Consider the following 22024-nt stretch of genomic DNA (forward strand, 5'->3'; position numbering starts at 1 on the left):
CTCCTGTGTAGCAGTCATGTTATTGGAGAAAAATATTGTATTATCACGGAATACTAATCATTTCCCTTCTGTAGTATGAGGCATATAGTAAATATCTTCAGAACCAGAGCCTGGCCATATACATATGGATGCTCTGACCCTGATTGACCTTTGGAGCAGAGACCATCCATTGTAGACAACCTGAGAGAGTGGGACGTAAAGGACATTAAGGATAGTATGTAGATGGTTGGTTAGGGATTTAATTTTATAAGAAAAAACAACATAGGATTCCCCAAATCAGAGATGTCTTCCTCTTCTTGAACATACAGTTTGGCTATCAACAAAACACTCACTCAATAAATGCAGTGGGGTGGGGTCATTTGATCTTATGTCCTCATCATGGCATCATCGCATAATGGTATTCACATCATGGGGTTGTGGGAGATTCCACGTGGATTTGTATGTCATAAATGTCATGATGAATTGAAAATGGGGGACCCTGATGTAAACAAGATGAAAGTCTTTCTCTGGTCTGCATCCCCTTGACAATTGTGTGTATTGAGCCGTACTGCAATAATACAATTTTCAATCAATCAATCGTGTACTTTTACCTTTTGGTAGGCATGATGGCAACCAGCTGTTAGATCTCTTTTATGATTTTCTGATCAGAGGGGCCACAGATGTTCTACACCGATTGCACTACCACGTTACGAAAAAAGTATGTAAATGGTGATAGTTGACTGTCATCCACTATGAATTCAGCAGGCGGCGCCATTTACAACTTGGTGGGGGGAAGGGGCATAAGAGGAAGAAGGATAGGGGAGGTAGCTCAAGTGGGTCAGATGATGGTGAGGAGGGTAGAGAAAAGGATTTTACAGAAGGGTTGAATATAGTGGTGCGATTTGAGGGAGAAGATGGAGTTAGGGAAATAGAGCCGAGACAGCTGACAGACTTCATAAGAGAGCAGTTAGAAGAGGTAAGGTACGCAAAAGTGTTAGGGGATGGGAACTTGTTTATAGGGTGTGTAAGTTCAGAGCAGGTAGAGAAGGTAAGGGAAATGAGGAGCATTTGCAAAGTTATTATATATAGAGTAGTGATAGTAGGGGAGAAAAGGGATGGTGGTTGCAAGGGGGTAATTACTGGAATTCCAATCAAGGTTAGTATAGAGCAGCTGGTAGGAGATTTGAGGAGTAATAGACGTAATGGGAAAGTTAAGAGTGCGGAAAGGATGAAGAGAGGAGCAGAGAAGGAGGAGACAGAGACGATAGTAATTCAGTTTGAAGATGAGGTTAGTCCGAAAGAGATATTTATAGGGTATATGGTATATAGGGTTAGGGAGTTTGTGCCGAAACCTTTGAGGTGTTACAAGTGCCAAGAGTTTGGACATATAGCCAAGACATGTAGGAAGGAGCAGAGATGTGCTAGATGTAGTGGTGGGGGGCATGACTATGGGAAATGTGAACAGGGAGTGAGGCCAATGTGTTGTAATTGTGGTGGGAAGCATAGTGTAGCGTATTGGGGTTGTGAGGCGATGAAACGAGAGGTAGTGGTCCAGCAGGTGAGAAGGGAAGATAGGATATCATATGCAGAGGCAGCTAGGAAGGTAGGACAGGGAAAGCAAGATAAGGGACAGGGGTTTAGAGGAGGGCATTTGGCAGTAAGGGTAGTACAGGAGGATCAGGGAAAGCAAGATAGGGAACAGGGTTTTAGAAAAGGGCATTTGTCAGTAGAGGAAGTACAGGAGGAGAAAGAGAGGGTGTGGGAGGAGAAGTTGAGTGTAGTGGCCTTTGTGGCAGGAGTAGTAAATGCAACAGCGATGGTTAGCGGTAAAACAAATAGGACCAAGTTAATAGTTAAAGTAGCAGTTCAACACATGGGTATGAAGGGGTTGACATGGGTGGATGTAGTAAGAGTTAGAGAAGGGGGTTGTGAGTGATCAAGTAAGAGAGTTAGAGAAGGGGGTTGTGAGTGATCAAGAAGGCCAGAGTCAGCCCATAGGAGGCAATGAGTGACTCATAGATTAGGTTTGGATAGGGTGGTGTTAAAGTTAGAGGTTATATATGATTGCTAGTAACTGTAACTATGCATAACTGTTTCACTAGAGGGCGCTATCGGCGGAGCCGCTAATGCTACCGCCAGGTGGAGGGTATTTAAGGAGATGTCTCCTCCCCCTCTATCTCTTCCCACCTGCCTCTCACGGAGAGGAGAACTCATGTGCTGCTGTGTGCAATTGTAAATAATAAACCACGCCGATTAAAGGCTGAAGGGAGAAACCATGTCTCATGAACATATTATTGTCGCCCCATAGCCAGACTCTGTCAACAGGTTATGGGCCCAGATCACGCAGGGGTGAAATAATAAGGGTAGCAAGCTTAGCTGAAGTATAGGCTAGTTTAGCGCCGGGAGCACCGCGTGGCTAGACACTAGGCCAACAAGAGCTAAAGCTACGCCCACCATCAAAAGAGCAACATGGAATCCAACACGACGATCCTGCGCATCAAGAGGAAGCGGGGCACCGACCCCACCGACGCGCTGCTGCTGGCGTGCAAGCGGACCCGCCCGGAGAGCAGCACGCAGAGCCCTGGGGAGGCGGCACCGGGGGAGACGGAGCCTGCTGAGCCCAACGGAGGCGAGGGGGAGAACCCCGTCTTCAAACTCGTGGCGACAAAAGGAAGGAGCAAATGGCCCTCATTCAATGGAAAGGCAGAGGACTATGAGTTCTGGGAGGAGCGCATGTTATGCTGCATGCACGGTGTGGGACTGAAGACGACGATCTTGACAGCCCCCACGGGAGACCTGACGGCGGAAGCACAAGCCCTGGACGACAAGCGTAATGCAGATGCATACTGTGAGTTAGCACCACTGCTCGACGACACAAGCTTGGGGCTGATATTCCGCGACACTAAAGATAAAGGCAGAGAAAGCCTGGGGGTGTTGAGAGAACATTATATCGGGCAAGGAAGACCCCGAGTCGTGGCCCTCTACATAACACTAACAGCACTGAAGAAGGGGCACACCGAGACTGTGACCAAATACGTCATCAGAGCTGAGCAGATCATTACGGCATTGAAGAGTGCAGGAGAAGCACCAAGCGATGGGCTAATGATGGCGATGGTGATGAGGGGACTACCGGAGCTGTACAAACCGTTCACACTCCTGGTAACACACGGTTCAGTGGACATGACGCTGGGAAAGTTCAAGGCCAAGTTACGAAATTTCAAGGCCTCAGAAGATATCCACCCAGCCGCCGCGGAGGCGGGAGAGAGGGTGCTGAAGGCCCGAGCGACGCTGAGGGAGAAGACCAGGCCCACGACGGAGCTGGCGTGTTGGCGATGCGGAGAAAAAGGCCATCGGAAAGGTAACTGCACAAAGACTGTCTGGTGTAGCTTCTGCAAATCCACAGGGCACACAGACAGAGCGTGCATGAAGAAACGCGACCAGAGCGAGCGATACGCGCATGGACAAGATGGCGGCCAGGGATGAGACGGCGGCTATGGACAAGATGGCGGCTGTGGACAAGATGGCGGCAGTGGACAAGATAGCGGCGACGGTGGGCGTGAGACGAATCGAGGCGACGCCCGGAGAGTAGCGGGACAAGAGGGCTTCATCCTCGGGGCGCAGACAGCGTACGTCACCAGGCCAACGCAGCTGCAGCAGGCCCAAAGGAAGGGACTGATCGTGGACACAGGTGCGTCGTCCCACGTCATCAACGACAGGAGTCGGTTCAAGAACCTTGACAACACTTTCCACTAGGGATGCCCCGATCACGTTGTTTGCCACCGATACCGATCACCGATCGTCATGAGCCATATCGGCCAATACCGATCCGATCGTTTTTGATAATTTTTTTTTTAATAAAATATATATATTATATAATTAGACTTGTACTTGTATTATCTGCGAGACATCGCCAGCACGCAACAAGCTCCACTGTCTGTGTGTACTCTAGTAGCCATTCAACAACATGCCCTCAGCTCGAATACGCATCGAATGAGTGTTATAAAACATTGATATCAGGAGCTATCTGTGGCTACTGCTGGCCGGCTATATAACGTTGATACAGCGCCTCAGTGAATTATTTAGTTCAGTGGGACATTTCGTTTTGAACAGTGAGCTGGCGTCAGCTAACGTGAGCTAGCGGAGGTATCATACACGTCTCTACTAGACTTGCTGGAGCGTTTGTTGATGTCAGGAGCTATCGGTAGCTGGCCGGCTAGATACCGTTCGGTTAGACAATGCCTCATCATGTATTGGACTGGAAGTGAATGGTTGACTGGGTCATTTTGTAACGGTAGCTAACATTAGCTCAGGGAGACGCCGTCCTCCCGTCCCACTAGACTAGACTAGACCCGTGTTTACATGCGTGCGGGAGGGGCTGGAGGGAGGAGCAGATGCCGCACCACTGTGTGGGAGTGAGTGTGTGCAGCTCCCGGTGTCTGAGACAGAACTACACAGCAAAAACCAACTAGGCGCACACACGCCACTTGCTGTATCGGAGTGTTGCTCTCCACAATTGTGCCGGGAGCGCACCAAGACGAAGTGTGTATGCAAACTAGAGGGGGGAGAGGGGGGGGGGGGGGAGTTCGCATCAGATCTCGGAATGGACTAGAACGGAATGGAATGGAACCGAATTGGTGAGTGAGAAAGGCCCCTCACCGATCATTATCATTATCACCGATCGCATATTTATACTGATTATCGGCCGATAACGATCGGTGGCCGATCGATCGGGGCATCCCTACTTTCCACCCGGAGAAACACAGCATGGAGCTGGCAGACGGGAAGCGCACCTACGGGTTGGCGCAAGAGAGAGGAGACGCACAGGTATGCCTCATAGACAGTGAGGGGCGCCGGTGTACAGTGACGTTAAAGAACGCTCTCTACGTACCCTTGTTCCCACAAGAACTATTCTCTGTAAGATCTGCTACTGCGAACGGTGCCAAAGTGTTCTTCAATGAAGGTAAAACATTTCTTGTAGAGCCTAACGGTACGCGATTTAACATAGAGGTGTACCAGAGAATGTATTATCTACAAACAGAGTGTAATGACAACGACAAGTGTAATAATAATGATATGTGTAACGTGACTGTCAGTCACGATATTCAGACATGGCATGAGATTATGGGTCATTGTAATTACGAGGATTTACTGAAACTGCAAGCAGTGACAGAAGGCATGCACATTGAAGGTGAAAAGCGTAGACCTGACAGAGAATGTGTAGTGTGCATAAAGGGGAAGTTTACTCAATCGAGAAACAGAAATCCCACAGAAAAAGTAAAGGTACCACTTGCGCTAGTTAACACAGATCTAGCCGGTCCAGTAAGAAACGAGTCCATAGGAGGCTTTAGATATGTACAGTCTTTTACAGATGTGTGTACAGGGGCAGTGTTTGTTTACTTTCTCAAAGCAAAGAGTGACACACTCCAAGCCACGGAGAAATTCCTGGCAGACGTAGCCCCTTATGGTAACATAAGATGCTTGAGGTCCGACAACGGAACCGAGTTCACAAATAGAGAGTTCCAATCACTGTTGAGAAGGAACAAGATAAGACACAAGACGTCATGTCCATATTCCCCACACCAGAACGGAGTGGCAGAGAGGGAATGGCGCACTCTTTTCGAAATGGCTAGGTGTAAGCTGGTAGACAGTAATTTACCTAAGAGTCTATGGCATTATGCGGTGCAAGAAGCCGCTTACACCAGAAACAGGTGCTTCAATAAGCACACAGGCACCACCCCGTATACAGCACTGACAGGAAAGAAGTGTAATCTAGCTAGGATGCACCAATTTGGATCAGTGTGTTATGCTTACCTACAGGACAGAGGAAAGCTCGAGTCCAGATGTGAAAAGGGACTCTTTGTAAGGCACGACAAAGGAAGCCCCGCTTTCCTAGTTTATTATCCCAGTAAAGGGGGAGTGCAGAAACACAGGCTAGTCAAGTTTGTCACAAAGACAACATGTGAGAACGAGACACAGACAGAGGAGCCAGAGCTGGACTCCAGAGTAAGGTGTGAAGAAACAGAGACACCTCAGCCTAGTGTACTTAGCACGGTCGTGCAGACAGACAGTCAGCAACCCCCAGAGGGCGATGACGAGGAGCACCCGAGGGTGACGTCACGTGCCCCAAGCAGTGGGAGGTATCCCTCAAGGGAACACAAACCCCCAAAGTATCTGACAGACTATGCCCGGAGAGAAAGTGACGAGGATGACAGTACACTTACCACCATTGATTACTGCTACAGAGTAGTCAGTGGGGTACCTCAGACCTTTAAAGAGGCCATAGTGTCCCCTGAATCAAGTAAATGGGAGAGAGCAATGGATGAGGAGATGAGGTCCCTAGAGGACAACCACACCTTTACTCTAACCAAGTTACCAGAGGGCAGACAGACAGTGGGAGGGAAATGGGTGTACTCAATCAAGGAGGGTATTGAAGGCCACGACAAGTACAAAGCGAGATTTGTAGCTAAAGGTTACAGTCAGAGGGAGGGGATAGACTACGGTGAAACATTCTCCCCCACAGCCAATCTGACCAGTGTAAGGGTAGTGATGCAGAAAGCAGCTGAGGACAATTTGATTTTACATCAGATGGATGTGAAGACAGCCTATCTGCACGCACCCATAGATAGGGAGATATATATGGAACAACCTGAAGGTTACGAAAAGAAAGGAGAGAAGCTAGTGTGTAAGCTAGAAAAATCCATTTACGGCCTGAAACAGTCTGGGCGAAATTGGAACGAGATGCTTCATACATGTCTCATTGAAGATCACTTCCTACAGAACCCAGTATACCCCTGTGTTTACTCAAGGGAGTCAAAAGAGTCAGGAAAAGTGATAATCGTCATTTGGGTAGATGATTTGATCATCGCAGCAGACAACACTAAAAACCTAGAACAGGTGAAAGGTATGCTCTCCACCAGATTCAAAATGAAAGACCTTGGGACTTCCGGTTTGACGACAGCATGTGACGGTCGCATTGTCACAAGCTCCGCTCCAGTTTTTGTTAATTTCGCTTAAAAACCTACTTTATACAACACTAATGTGTTTAAACCTCGACGTATATATTAACTAAGACCTTCAACTAACTATATCAATATGGAAAACCAACATGCCAGCAAAGAAAGCAGATACTCCAATGGTAGATGGTGCGGTGACGCGCTCCACTGTGAAGGAGAAAGCAGAAGCTATAGAGAATAAAAAGCTCGACAATCTCATGGATTCCAACATTCCTACGACCTCATCCGAGACAGACATGGAGAGTACTTCTCCCAATTTCAAAACGCTGACAGCTCTGATAAAGATCTTAACCGACAAGGTTAATGATATAGCTAGAGCTGTGGAGAGAGCCGAAGCTAATGCTATCGCATTTAAGTTAGCTATAGAGGCTAAATTTGACGACATCAATGCACAGACTGTAGTACAATCCGATCGCATAACGGCGGTTGCAAATACTGGGATCGAATACTCACTGAAACAAGAGGAGAAGAATAAGGAACTATTTAATTGAGAATATCGCCGAAGTATCGAAGGAGATGCAACTGCGAGACAAACAGCTCTGGCAGATGATCCATGACAACAAAGAGGAAAACTCGGTCAGACTGCTCGAAATCGAACGTCGCGCCCGCAGATTTAACCTCCGTATAGTGGGTTTGGATGAATCAGTCGATTGCACAGATGCCAAGTTTGCTGCAGTGCTAGTCGAAATTCTAGGTCCTGAAATCCTACCTACAGAACCGATAGTGGACAAACGCTACAGAATTGGCACCATAAACTACAACAACAACAAGGAAAGAGTGATCATTGCTAGTCTACGGGAGACTGTAACAAGAGACACGATTATCAGGGAATCACGCAAGAAATGGGGAAAACTGATATACAAAGGGAAAAAAGTGTGGTTCTATGAGGACATGTGCAAAGAAGCCATAACTCTACGGGCCGCTACAAAGATGTAGTACATCGGCTATATGAGAAAGGTCTCCACCCCGTCTTACGGTATCCAGCTATTCTTTCCATTGTGGAGGGAGAGGGAAAGAGATTCGTGCTACGCTCGCTTGAGGCGGCAGAAGATTACATGGAGAATATAAAAAGTGGATGACAAGATTCATCTTTCATGGATAACTGTACAATTGCATGGACATTAAAAACGGCATCATACAAGCTTTTGACAACATTGAGGGATAAGTAATTTGATACAAAACGCTAAACACCATATATACCGACGTGTCGCTGAAAACATGCCTCGAAGATGCCAGGGGTAAGCAAACCTCCGGTAACTTTCAACATTACGCAATTCCTCATAATCTAGTCAACAACTAGTTAACATAAGGTGCACTGCATCGTTATGATGGAAACGAAAATAGAGGAAGAGTGTATTGGTGACCATGCCTACTATCTTATAGGCTACGCCTCCATAGAGTGGGTGTACTTATTTTTATTCGTGATGGAGTACAATAGGTACATGAGATGAGGTATATCTCGATAGGCTTAAGAGCGGGACGCGATAAGCCAAGTACGATATATAACGCCAGGTAGTTTGCAGGCTGTTCGACGCGGAAATGGGCAAATACTGATTGATTGATTGATTGATTGAAAACTTTATTAACAGATTGCAGAATCGGTACAGTACAGTACAGCTCAATACATACAATTGTTAAGGGGATGCAGACCAGAGAAAGACTTTCGTCTTGTTTACATCAGGGTCCCCCATTTTCAATTCATCGTAACATATATGACATACATGACATACAGATAGACAGAACTGCTACATCTATACATTTATGACATATCAGATTTGCAATTACAGTACTGTTTGTGATACAAAAAGAGTCCAGAAAAAAAAAGTATATACATTTGACGTAGAAACTGTACATTGGATTGGGTAGGGGGGGGTTGGGGGGGGACTGTACGCCTGTACGTTAATGCCAAGCAAGCAGTGCAAAAATGCTTCCGCATTCGTCGCCGCACGCTAGTGCGGTAAAGCGCCCTTCTTTTCAGACAAATGCTACCGTGCGTGCACCGGCGGCGGCGTGCTCGCTCAGGTGCGTGCGTGCGCCGGCGTGCTCGCGCGAGGTGCCCGCGCATGCGCATGAGATCCGACACGAGCGGAGCTCAATATATATAAGTCACCGCCCCTTATTCAGTATCTAGCAATAGCTCAATTGGCAAGGACACATGGCTGTGGATCCTATGGCTTGTTTGCTGGCGAGTTCGAATCCCATCGAAAATATTTTTTAACGTGATTTTTTTTTAACGTGTATTCTTTCGGTTAAGGTTAAGGTTAAGGTTAGGCATTGTTTCGGAGTTGGTTAAGGTTAGAACGGTTAAGTTTAGGCGCTGTTAAGGAGCTGGTTAAGGTTAGAGTTTGTCAAAGAGAATGGCAATATAATTTCTATGGTTAAGGTTAGGCATGGTTAAGGTTAAGGTTAAGGTTAGGCATTGTTTCGGAGTTGGTTAAGGTTAGAACGGTTAAGTTTAGGCGTTGTTAAGGAGCTGGTTAAGGTTAGAGTTTGTCAAAGAGAATGGCAATAGACAGCCTATTTCCGCGCGACCTGGGCGCTGGGCGGCGGAAAATGAAAGGCGCATTACTGCATGCCACTACAGTAAATTTTTGCACTGCTTGCTTGGCATAAAGCTACACGCGGACTGTACATTGGAGGTGGTTGGGTGGGTGGGGGGGGGGGGGGGGGGTTGGGTAGGAGTGGGGGGGGGGTTGGGTAGGAGGGGTGGGTGGGCGACACTGTACAACTGTACAAACAACACACAGACACAGCTCGTCACGCGATTGGGCAAACATGTCAGTGGCCAATCAGAGAGCGTCAGTCAGTGGCCAATCAGAGAGCGTCTGCCAGAAATGCGGCTACGAAAAAGAAAATAACGCTTCCGAGCATAGCTATCTATATGCTTCCGAGAGCCTCTCACTTCCGGGGTAATGACATTTTAAGATTGTTGTTGTTCGACGCAGGATAACGGCCGCTCTCCGGTAGGTTAGGTAACATACATGTTGTACTAACTAACGTTAGACTACGTTATACTTATTGTTTTGAAATGTTTGTCTGATTAACGTTAACGTTTTATTATTTGTGACCGCTGCTGTCAACTCCAAACACGCACGTTAGCCACGCACCCAAAACTAGCTGGTCGAAATGTGTTTGCTCTCACTCTCTCTCAGTCTCTCTCCCCGTGTCTATGGTTTCCAGTAAGTAGCTAACTGAACATAATCTCTGCCGTCGTTTGGCATGGCTGGGCTGCTGTTCATAATCCCAGATGTTAGGAATCCATGAGATGACAGCACCACATTGGCACACATACACATAGCTCAATTTATAGCCAGCTAGCACAGAACAATGTTACATCACATTTCTTCAAGTAGAGTAATATGGTGGGAGTAAGTGCTTGCTTGTGAGTGATCTAATCACTCTTTGAGTTAGCCCCTTTCGTGACTGCTGATACACGCCTTGCTTTGAATACAGCAGTCATTTGCTCAACCTAACTAGCCATCGGAATATTCACTCTGAAGCACTGGTTATTTACGAACTGTTCGTTCTAAATTTATCACAGATGCATGTCAAATGTACTCACAGTTGCACGAGGGTTTCACACACAAAACCGGGGTGGTTTGAAAGCTCGGCTTTGCTAATAAACATTTTAAATATGTTTTATAAACTGGTCAACACTGCTCAAAACGGCTTTAGCTGCCTCAGGCACCCAATGCCGGAAATAAAGCTGTGTTGAGCCATCACCCCAGTCATCACACACATAATAAACCTCTCTATAAAACAGGGACACGTCCCCAAGGACTTCAAAATTGCGAGAGTGACCCCTCTGCACAAAAAGGGCAGCAAATTAGACTCAGGCAACTACCGCCCTGTTTCTATTCTTACCTCCATCTCGAAAGTCATGGAGAAAATAGTCTACGAACAGGTCGAAAAGTACCTGGCGGAAAAAAATCTAATCTACGAATTCCAATCTGGCTTCAGAACGTCCCACTCCACTGACGCATGCCTCCTCTATTTGAACGACCACATCAAACAAGAGGTGGACGCGGGCAAATACTGCGGCATGGTCATGCTGGACCTACAAAAGGCCTTCGACACTGTCAATCACTCCATTCTGATTGACAAGCTAAAAGCAATTGGTTTTGATAGCTTATCAGTGAGCTGGATGCAATCCTACCTGGAGGAGAGAGAACAGATGGTAGAGGTAAACGGTACTCTATCCCCCCCCCTCATAGTGAGCTGTGGTGTTCCACAAGGAAGCATACTAGGACCGCTACTCTTCCTAATTTATGCAAATGTCATGTCGTCAGCCTGTGACTGCAACTTGTTCCTGTTTGCAGACGACTCAGCCCTGCTGGTCTCTGACGAGAACAAGTTGCAGGTTGAAAAAACCCTCAGCTCGGAACTAGGCAAAATCTGCATATGGCTCGCTGATAACAAACTATCATTACACATGGGCAAAACAGAGTCCATTCTCTTCGGTTCAAATAACAAACTCAGCAAGACCGACGGCTTCTCAGTTGCAGTGGGTGACAATATTGTCACAAGGAAAGACGAAATTACCTACCTGGGTTCCATCCTAGAGGCAAATCTTTCCTGTGACAAAATGGCATCCAATGTAATAAAAAAAGTCAACCAGCAAACTAGATTCTTGTACCGGATCTCCTCTCTGGTAAACAAGAATACCCTGAAGACTCTGGCAGGAGCACTCATTCAAGGGTACTACGACTATGCGTGCACCTCATGGTACCAAAGCACCTCAAAGGCGCTTAAAACAAAATTACAAACATCACAAAACAAACTGGTCAGACTACTACTTGACCTTACCCCCAGAACCCACCTCACCCCTGCCCACTTTGACAACCTAGGATGGCTTAGAGTAGACTACAGAGTACAGCAACTTGCAATGGGCCTGGTCTACAAGATACACTATACGACTAAGGTACCCATGTACATGTCAAAATACTTCCCAAAGGTCAGTGAATACCACAACCACTACACCAGAGGAAGCTCAACAAATCATGTTAAACCCAGATTCGGCTCAAACAAGGGACTAAACACGTTTCGCAATTATGCCACATCAATGTGGAACGCCCTACCCAAAGCTGTAAAGGAATGTGAATCCCTACCCACATTCAAAACTGCTCTTAAAAGAGCACCTACGGGAGGCTGCGATTCGAAACTGGCCACCGTAAATGCCCAAAACCCCCACCACCTCCTAATAGACAGTCTCCTCCCCACCGCATGTATATATTCCCTCCCCGCCGTATGGATATTTCTCTCCCACCCACCCACCCCCTCCTAATGTACAGTCCCCTCCCCATCATATGTATATACTCTGTCAGGATCTAGGGGTAACAGTACTGTATATTTGAATACCGTTTATGTCACAAATGTATCAGTACTAAATACCTATATGTCCCTATGCCATAAATGTCATGTATGTTGTGTATGTCATAAATGTCTATATGAATTGAAAATGGGGGACCCTGATGGAAACAAGACAAACGTCTTTTTCAGGTCTGCATCCCCTTAACAATTGTGTGTATTGAGCCGTACTGTAGTGTATTGTACCCATTCTGCAATCTGTTAAATAAAGTTTTCATTCATTCATTGACCAGTTTATAAAAATTATTTAAAATGTTTATTAGCAACGCCGAGCTTTCAAACCACCCGGTTTTGTGTGTGAAACCCTTGTGCAACTGTGAGTACCTTTGACATTTATCTGTGATAAATTTAGAACGAACAGTTCGTAAATAACCAGTGCTTTCAGAGTGAATGTTCCGATGGCTAGTTAGGTCGAGCAAGTGACTGCTGTAATCAAAGCAAGGCGTGCATCAGCAGTCACGAAAGGGGCTATCTTTGAGTGTAAAGCACCTAAAGAGAGAGATGTCGTGTGAACCAAGCCTCTGATCCAGTGTGTGTGCTCCTGGTCAAGGTGATGGGGCCAGACAGTGTCTGATCCAGTGTGTGTGCTCCTGGTCAAGGTGATGGGGCCTGTGAACCAAGCCTTTGATCCAGTGTGTGTGCTCCTGGTCAAGGTGATGGGGCCAGACAGTGTCTGATCCAGTGTGTGTGCTCCTGGTCAAGGTGATGGGGCCTGTGAACCAAGCCTCTGATCCAGTGTGTGTGCTCCTGGTCAAGGTGATGGGGCCAGACAGTGGGTCTGCTTCTGGCCCAGGTCCAGCTGTCCCTTGGCAGAAGGTTCTGTGGGAGCGCCAGCCGTTCCCAGACACCTACGTGCCGCGTTTCCTGGAGGAGCTACGGAGGAACGTGGGTATCCGACAGTACCAGTACTGGGCCGTGGTGAGGGAAGCGAGCTCGGTGGCACAGCAGCTGTCTTGTGTGGCCCTTTTCATCACTCTCTGGCTTTACATGGAGCAGGTACAACCTCTAATAAAAACCCACCCATGGAGTTATAATGAAGGAATAATTGTTTTGATAAAGACTTTGTTTAAGCCAAACTGTAACTAAGATTTTTGTCTCCACCATATGCTGTTTGGCTCTCCATGAATGTGCTTTATCCCCCCCCCCCCCCCCCCCCCCCAGGGCCTGCTTCCCCCCGAGACCACACTGTGGACCAGCCTGCTCTGTGCCCTGCTGGGCTACGGACTCTACCAAGTCTTGAGGCCACAGGGAGGATCGGGTGGCGAGCCTCGGACACATCTGGCTGACCTACAAAGTGCCACCATCTTCCTTTCCTTCACCTTTGGCTTCTCCCCAGTCCTGAAGACTCTGACGGAGTCCGTGAGCACGGACACAGTCTATGCCATGTCAGCGGTGATGCTACTGGCTCATCTGGTATCATTCCCTTATACCCACCCATCCCCACCAGGCAGCCTGTCCCTCAACGCGTCCCTGTTCGCCTCTGTATGTCTGGCGTCCAGGTTGCCGGGGGCCCTGCACACCTTTGCCATGCTCAGCTGTGCCCTGTTGGTGTTCGCTCTGTGGCCCTGCCTGTTGCAGAGGATCAGGGAGAGCGCACCAGGACTTTTTTTCATTGTGTGCGGCGGCGTGTGTCTAGGAGGGGTGGGGGGTCTCGGCTCTCAGTGGCCAGGAGGGGCTGTGCTCCTGGCCCTGGCCCTGGTGAGTGTCACCCTGCTCTGTCCCCTACTGCTGGTCAGACTACAGAGACACAAGGACAACATCCATGGACCCTGGGATGAGGCAGAGATTCAGGAGGACCTCAGCCACTTTCTACACTGATGGACACGGGATGGGCTGTAAGCCGTATTCATACTGATAGGGGTGTAGGCAAACTAAGGTTTTTATATGGGTTACACTGTAAAAATTACTGTATTTATATTGCGTTTTTGTCCAAAGCGTTTTACAACTTATGCCTCACATTCACCCATTCACTCACATTCACACACCGTCGGCGGAGGCAAGGTGTCAACCTGCTCATCGGAAGCAGTTAAGTGTCTTGCTCAAGGACACATTTCGACATGCTGCCTGGAGGAGCCAGAATCGAACCGGGAACCATCTAATTATCTCCTTCCGCCCCCCCTTCTGTATAGGCCTACAGTATTTTATGTTTGTGCTCAAATGGCTGGACACTTTTAATAAGCAAATCATGTATTTTACACCTATAACATTCGATCATGTATGCCTACTAGGCCTACTCTCACTCTGAGAGCTGATTTTTTTTTTATATATTTAAGTGTAAAGGATCACGCCAACATTATGGGAAATGTGCTTACCATCTTCTCCAGAGTCGGACAAAAAGATACCAATCTCTCTGTGTGTTCAGTAGAAAGCTATCCAGCTGCAAGCTAGCGTAGCTTAGCACAAATGAATGGAAGCAGATAGAGTGGCTAACCTAGCTTAAAACTCTTTGTGCTCAAAGGGCTGGACATTTTTAATAAGCAAATCATGTATTTTACACCTATAACATTCGATCATGTACAGTATGCCTACTAGGCCTACTCTCACTCTGAGAGCTGACATTTTTTTATATATTTAAGTGTAAAGGACCACGCCAACATTATGGGAAATGTGCTTACCATCTTCTCCAGAGTCGGACAAAAAGATACCAATCTCTCTGTGCGTTCAGTAGAAAGCTATCCAGCTGCAAGCTAGCGTAGCTTAGCACAAATGAATGGAAGCGGATAGTGGCTAACCTAGCTTAAAACTCAAAATGTGGAGAATGCCTAGGCTAGCCACTCCGTATCCGCTTCACTTAATTACTTGTATTCATTTGTGCTAAGCTAGGCTAGCTTGCAGCCTGATGGCTTTTTACCGAACACAGAGAGGAAATTGGTATCCTTCTCCCTGTCTGACTCTGTAGAAGACGGTAAGTGCATTTCCCATAATGTTGGCGTGTTCCTTTAAAGCTGCTGCTATTTCAGGTTGTCGACCACAGAGGGTGTCAACTGACTACGCTGTCTAACCTTACAGTATGTGTGCCGTTTCCATCTCTGGTATTTTTAAAAGTACAAGCAAACCTTGTGGGTGTTTTATTTTATGTTGGGCAGTCTTACAATTAACAAGGGCTCTAATGTCAAATGTGTTGAATTAAAGTAGTGAAATGTGACTTACTTGAGTTACCTGCAATAGTAAAGTAAATTTGTATTTATTAAACTTTGATAGTTTCCTTGGTTTAAATCTTTAAATTAGCCCTTTCAGTTTTAGATCACGCTGGTGTGGTTTGGATTTTGATAACCTAGTCATTATGTAACGATTACCACTGCATTGTAATCCTTCCAAGATGGATATGAAGACATGTGAAATAAATCGACTCTTGACAGGCATTGGCCACTAGATGTCCTACCATCACCTCTCCTTGCATCCTGCTTTCAGCCCTGCATGTCCTCAACCCCAACCCAAGGCTACATGGGCCAGTAGAATAGCTTTAACAGATGCAAATAGTCATATTCCACCATCACAAATGGCAATTTGTGTACCTGCACGTAATTCAAATGTTGTACTTAGATTTGTGATCAAATAATGATCAAGCTCGTAATTGATTCAATAATGTGTAGAGGTACATTTTAGCCTAAGGTAGTTAACTTAAGTCCTAATTTATTTCAAAAGTAACCACTGCTTTTCCCTCAGCCATGCCTTGAAATAAAGCACACATTTTAGAAAATAAAAACACTGTTTATTCAAAAGGCAGTAGAAACAGTGGTATACAATTGTATGTAGAAATACCCCCCATTTGGCACTTTTATTTACAAAGTCCAGGGACTTTTGGCAAAGCAGCAGACACACCGGTACATTCCAGCATTTATGGACGATGACATTATGTACAAAACAGGCCTAAAACCAGAGTGAGTTGTGCAGACGGGTCCCCAGAGGCAGAGGAGCCGAGTAGACAGTAGTGCAGCTGGATTACACATCACATAGCTCAGTGGATTCTCTGGGGTAGCAGTTGGTTGCAGCTGGGATGATCACAGGGAAAGCTGGGTAATGGAGTTCTGGGAGAAGCATCAACGTTTCTTTGCGGCAGGGATAGTCGGGGGTTGTCTCCTGGAGAGCAAGAGGAGGGACCATATTAATTACAGGATCGGATTCAAAAGCATAATGTTCTCAACCGCTTTCAGCTCGTAACCCACAAGCAGGTTTTGTGTCATCTTGGGCTCGAGGCCCGTTAAAACAGACTGCTTTCTGTGTGGGGGACCCACCCGAAGTAGGCGCCCGACGACCCATTTTGGGTCCCGGCCCATAGCTTAAGAAACCGCAGGTCTAAAGCCCACGGCTTGCATGTGCAGGAGCTACACACACATTGCTCCATATACCATTGAATGTGATGAGATAGTTGAGATAGATAGAAGGTGTGAGAAGTGGGTAAAGGGAGTAAGTGGTTTGGAGAGAAGGCATTAACCAAGCAATAGTAAAGTAGTGTTATTGAGGAGGTGGGTAACCTACTTAGGGTAGCTGGGTACACTGCAAACTCACCCTCCTACTTCAGTGAGAATTAGGCAGAATTAGGCCTAATATACTCAAAACATCCTGAAACAGGTGAGTAAACTTTCCATCGGCATACCCGTGTATATACCCCACGATTACACCGGCACTTAGCGAAGGATGTGGTGGAGAGAGGGGAGTAAAAAGAAGGAAAAGAGGGAGAGAAGGAGTTGCAGAGGGAGCAGGAAAGAGAGGGACTGGGGTGTAAGGAAAAGGCCCAAAAGAACCGTTGGAGAGCAGGGCGGAAATGAGGCAGAAAGAAAAGAGCGATGCGAGCCAAGAGCAGGGGAGGAACCCGTGGTGGGGGAGAGACGTGAAGAGAGGAGAGATATTGCATGAGGGAAAATGGGGGGAAAGCAATAAAACAAATGCATACTGGGAAGGAGAGAGATGAATAAAGCTGGGAGGGAGGGAGAGAGAGAAAGCTCAGCCTGTTGTCTCTGGCTCCAGTAAAATGCTGGACTGGAGAGAAGGCCCGTCTACCGTGGCTGATGGGAAAGAGAATATGAGAAACACATTTTCCAGCAGACCCCCACCCAGCTCAAATAGCACACTCTGTCTCTCCTGCTTTCTCTCCCTCAGTAGCGCAAAGTTCGACTGTACGTGCATGTGCCGCGGTGCACGTGAGAGTGGATGTATGTGTGCACGCATGCACGTCTGCGTGCGAGCAATGGCACGGGTGGAGAGAGAGAGGAGAGCACATTGTGTGTAATGGCGGGCCAGTTTATGGCGGCGGACTTGTGCTCAGCGGGGCGAACCGAAGCGTGGTTTATAGGAGATACCTTGGCACGCCGGGTGGGGCACGGTGGGGTTGGCCAGGCGGCAGTATGACTCCATCAGGGGGTCCGGGGTGGGAGGACACAGCGGGGGCAGCAGGGGCAGGGCCACGTGTGAGGGGTTTGGACCCAGTGGCCGTCTTTCTAGGGGTCGGGGAGCTGGGCGGAGAAGCAGACCTTAGAGAGAGAAAAAGAGGGAGAGAGATGGATACTTAGATATACACTAAGAATCACTCTAAAGTCCAAGGACCTTTCAGGATTTGACAGCCGTGTGTAGCTGTCTATATCCTCGAAAGCTTTGGCACAGCCATGTGTGTGTGTTTACCTGCGTGGCTGTACCCAGGAGTAGTCTACGGGTGGCGGAAGAGGGATGGAGCAAGTGGAGGTGGAGATGTCTCCTATGATGGCGAGTGCCTCCTTCAGGGCAGTGTGTGTACGCAGCACCTCCTCCCGACGGCGCTCCTGCTCAGGGGACTCATCCATCAACACGGAGTGTTCCCCTAGAGCGTAGAGCTGGGCCAGGAGCTCGGAACCAATGAACTCCTTCACCTACAGAGAGAGAGGGATTGTAAACGTCTGTATCTATCTGGAGACAGAGTGGTAGGAAATACGGTATATGTCTTAAAGTGACAGTTCACTTTGGTACAACCAGCTCAACCCTGTACAACCAATGTTGTTATACACGACCCTGTAATACTTCAGACTTTGCACACTGTGCCACTTTCAGCATCAGCAATTATTTCTGTGTTCTACGCTCATATTTGCATATATACACACACACACACACACTGAAGTGCAAGGGGATATTATAACTGTGTGTGTGTGTGTGTTTGTGTGTCTGTTACCACAGTAACCTGTGCATTGCTTATCTGATTTGGCTCAAAGTTAATGGATAGGTTGACAGTCAGCCAAGGACCTACTCTATTGAATCTAGTTCAAATCAAGATCAATGGTAGCCTTCAAGTAAAAAAAAAAAAAACATCTACTTTTGCAATACAGACTGGCCATCCTCGTATCCACACCGATTTCCAAGAATTTGCAATGCAATCTGAGCCAATCTGGGACTGCGTTCTAACTGCTGTTCTGTCCCCCAGTGGAACGCACACCCCTGATTGGTTCCCGTAGTTGATGACGTGAAACACATCTTCTAAAGAGCGCTAACGTTAATGATAGCAGAATAAACACAGCTATAAGTGCAGTTATAGCAGAAAAATACTCAATGATAACAATTACACTTTTTTGCCGTTCTTCCGACTGAATTACTCTACGCCACTCTCCCTACTGGACTACTTTTGTTACGCTGATTGGCTGAAGGAGTTTATCTGTCAAGGCAAGTACTCCTGCCCACTGTGTCTGGTTGGCTCTATGGCTTCCAGGCAAGATCAACGGCACAGACTGAGGTCATGGTTTTAGCCATTTTTAGTTGTTGCCAAGATGGCAACCGTCAAGGCACACTAGGTCAGGAGGAGAGTCAGATATAGTCAGACTACACAACATTATAATGACTCTCCTGAATCTACTTCGTAATCCCGTAAAAGCGGAGGGAGGTTTGCATCTTTCTGAGTAGCATTTACGTTTTATCATCAAAGCAGGAAACGACCACCACTTGAGTTATTTTACCAGCCCTGAAGGAAACAATAGAACCTGCTTGTCTGCCACAGTGTCTGGATGATTAAACACACCTATCAGCCATGGCCACCATTTACCAATATGTGGCTGGTGGCTTGTGTTCATTTCCCACCCTGATTCTCATCTTGTTCAGTATAGATACTAGTTCTGCATTCACGTGGTGACAAACGCTCTCTCCCATGTGTGCTGTCCAAGTCGGAGAATCAGGGATCTTCACGGTACTCAAATTGGCCGAGTTGTGACATCATCGCCTTATCCAATCGCAGATTGGTTAAAAATGTTGTTGTTCAGTAACAAAACAAAACAACACCAACACTCTTTGTCAACTGACAGTAACGCCAAATGTTTCATTCACAACAAATTTTTTGATAACGGTCCTGAAATCTCTGTGCAAAACAAATTAAATAAAAGAGAGATACGCAGCCAGAACCACATCAGAGCTCCATGACCAACATGTTTGTTTTTATTTCTGACCAAAAGAGGTTGGATATCCAAGAAAGCAAGTCGGAGAAAAGGCTATCCAACATCCACATGAACACAGCATAACTGTACTGGACACTCACTTCCTCTACAGCACACCTTCATGCTGTGAAAATTACTGATGTGCATAGCATTAGAGTATATAAATCTAGTGTGCTGTATAATCCACTGTCTATCCTAGGTCTGAGCTTTGTGTTGACCTCAAACCATGTTTGTCAGGTATGTACTGTATTGTCTACGTATCTGCACCTAAATAAATCCACATACATTAATTGATTGAAGTGATTCAGTTCTTATGTCCTTATTGGAGTTCCCTAACAGTCAACAATATACATTCATCTCATGCTAACAATATAAATGTACTTCCACAGGTCTGAAAACCATACTTCCAATACATATACCAACCAAAGCGGATCAAATGATATAAATAACACGTTTGTGCTCTATTATTCAAGTGGTAATTTTGGCCTATTTGCAATTACCGATAGAGATAAAAGGCAGTTGGTGCTGAGGATTTCAACAAAGACAAACTAGTGACTGGACTGAAAAATCTAAATGTTAGCTTAAATATAACTTTGAGCTGCAGAGAGAGAGAGCGAGAGGAGAAATAGAGAGGAAGGAATAATACAGGCAGGTACAGAAGCCCCCAGGGTTCACATGGTGGTGGTGGAGCTGAGCTGGTGGAGCTGGAGGTGGTCAATTTGATTGTGTAAATCTGTACTCAGTTTTGAACAGATAAAAAAGCGAGTCAGCCTCTCAGGGGGAGGCATTTCCCCCCGGCATGTGACCCCTGGGATGTGACCCCTGGGATGTGACCCCTTGGATGCTCCATATGGGGATGAAACAAACAAGACAGGAAGGAACGCAGTGAAACCTCAGGATCCACTGGTAAGGCGTGAGTTTGGTGCAACTAGCTTACGCTGTCGATCAGGAGGTGCATGATGGTCTTGGGCATGAGGTCTCTGATGGTCTTGTAGATGATGTTCATGTAGGAGTCCACCAGGTTACGGATCGTCTCCACCTGACGTTCCAACTGAGGGTCCATGGAGAAGCTGTCAAGCTCCCCATTACTCTCTCCATCCACCTGGCAGACGGAGAGAGAGAAAAATATAATGAGAGGGATAGAGGGAGAGAGGGAGGGAGGGAGGGAGGGAGGGAGGGAGGGAGGGAGGGAGGGAGGGAGGGAGGGAGGGAGGGAGGGAGAATGAGTGGGGGAGAGATGGAGAGAGAGAAAGAGGGAGGGAGAGGGGGAGAGAGAATGAGAGATAGAGAGAAAGAGAGGGAGATAGAAAGAGAAGGGGAGGGAGAGAGAGAGAGGGAGAGAGGGAAGAAGGGAGGGTGGGAGAGAGGGAGACATAGGGAGGGAGAGAGGAAAAATAAAGAGAGGAAAGTTACATGTCAGGAAAACAAATAGCAGTATGAGAGAGAGAGAGAGTTTATAATATTACTTCAATTGAATAATATAATGTATGTTTGAGAGATTGTGATTGTGGTGTAAACTGCTGACATTTCACCTTCAATGTTCCTATTGTTAGTGTCTAGAGTACTGAGTACCAGTGGTTGACCCGTCTAGAGTACTGAGCACCAGTGGTTGACCTGTCTAGAGTACTGAGTACCAGTGGTTGACCTGTCTAGAGTACTGAGTAGCTACCAGTGGTTGACCCGTCTAGAGTACTGAGCACCAGTGGTTGACCCGTCTAGAGTACTGAGTAGCTACCAGTGGTTGACCTGTCTAGAGTACTGAGTACCAGTGGTTGACCCGTCTAGAGTACTGAGCACCAGTGGTTGACCCGTCTAAAGTACTGAGCACCAGTGGTTGACCCGTCTAGAGTACTGAGCACCAGTGGTTGACCCGTCTAGAGTACTGAGTACCAGTGGTTGACCCGTCTAGAGTACTGAGCACCAGTGGTTGACCTGTCTAGAGTACTGAGCACCAGTGGTTGACCCGTCTAGAGTACTGAGCACCAGTGGTTGACCTGTCTAGAGTACTGAGCACCAGTGGTTGACCCGTCTAGAGTACTGAGTACCAGTGGTTGACCCGTCTAGAGTACTGAGCACCAGTGGTTGACCCGTCTAGAGTACTGAGTACCAGTGGTTGACCCGTCTAGAGTACTGAGTACCAGTGGTTGACCTGTCTTGAGTACTGAGTACCAGTGGTTGACCCGTCTAGAGTACTGAGTACCAGTGGTTGACCCGTCTAGAGTACTGAGCACCAGTGGTTGACCCGTCTAGAGTACTGAGTACCAGTGGTTGACCTGTCTA

The 22024-nt window shown here is 47.0% G+C and overlaps 2 protein-coding genes across 5 annotated transcripts in view; one reads left to right on the forward strand and one right to left on the reverse strand.

The window, feature by feature from the left end:
- Nucleotides 1-9875: 9875 nt before the first annotated feature.
- pigc (phosphatidylinositol glycan anchor biosynthesis, class C) lies at nucleotides 9876-15733 on the forward strand. Of its 2 annotated transcripts, none has more exons than XM_084307612.1 (3): nucleotides 9876-9955; nucleotides 13116-13355; nucleotides 13521-15733. In XM_084307612.1, the coding sequence occupies exons 2-3, from the start codon at nucleotides 13119-13121 to the stop codon at nucleotides 14175-14177; spliced, it is 894 nt and encodes a 297-aa protein (XP_084163738.1). In that variant the 5' UTR covers nucleotides 9876-9955; nucleotides 13116-13118; the 3' UTR covers nucleotides 14178-15733. The 2 variants fall into 2 exon arrangements, with proteins under 2 accessions (XP_084163738.1, XP_084163737.1); XM_084307611.1 differs by having other exon boundaries at nucleotides 9898-9955; nucleotides 13062-13355.
- A 394-nt stretch (nucleotides 15734-16127) lies between these two features.
- dnm3a (dynamin 3a) overlaps nucleotides 16128-22024 on the reverse strand; it is a 104974-nt gene continuing 99077 nt past the window's right edge. For all 3 annotated transcript variants that reach the window (XM_084309044.1, XM_084309043.1, XM_084309042.1), the window contains 4 exons: nucleotides 20682-20846; nucleotides 17979-18202; nucleotides 17660-17830; nucleotides 16128-16439 (listed from right to left, as the gene is read on the reverse strand). In XM_084309044.1, coding sequence (XP_084165170.1) covers nucleotides 16400-16439; nucleotides 17660-17830; nucleotides 17979-18202; nucleotides 20682-20846 — 600 coding nt within the window. In that variant the 3' untranslated portion in view covers nucleotides 16128-16399. The remainder of the gene's footprint in view (nucleotides 16440-17659; nucleotides 17831-17978; nucleotides 18203-20681; nucleotides 20847-22024) is intronic.

The sequence above is a fragment of the Notolepis coatsorum genome (genome assembly GCF_963971535.1).
Source record: "Notolepis coatsorum genome assembly, chromosome: 2".
Taxonomy (NCBI): domain Eukaryota; kingdom Metazoa; phylum Chordata; class Actinopteri; order Aulopiformes; family Paralepididae; genus Notolepis; species Notolepis coatsorum.

Excerpts from the sequence above, each read along its gene's own strand:
- pigc (XM_084307611.1), top strand. The coding sequence starts at position 13,065 with ATGGGGCCTGTGAACCAAGCCTCTGATCCAGTGTGTGTGCTCCTGGTC. Across the intron at positions 13,356-13,520 it reads TCTGGCTTTACATGGAGCAG|GGCCTGCTTCCCCCCGAGAC; the intron begins GTACAACCTCTA and ends CCCCCCCCCCAG.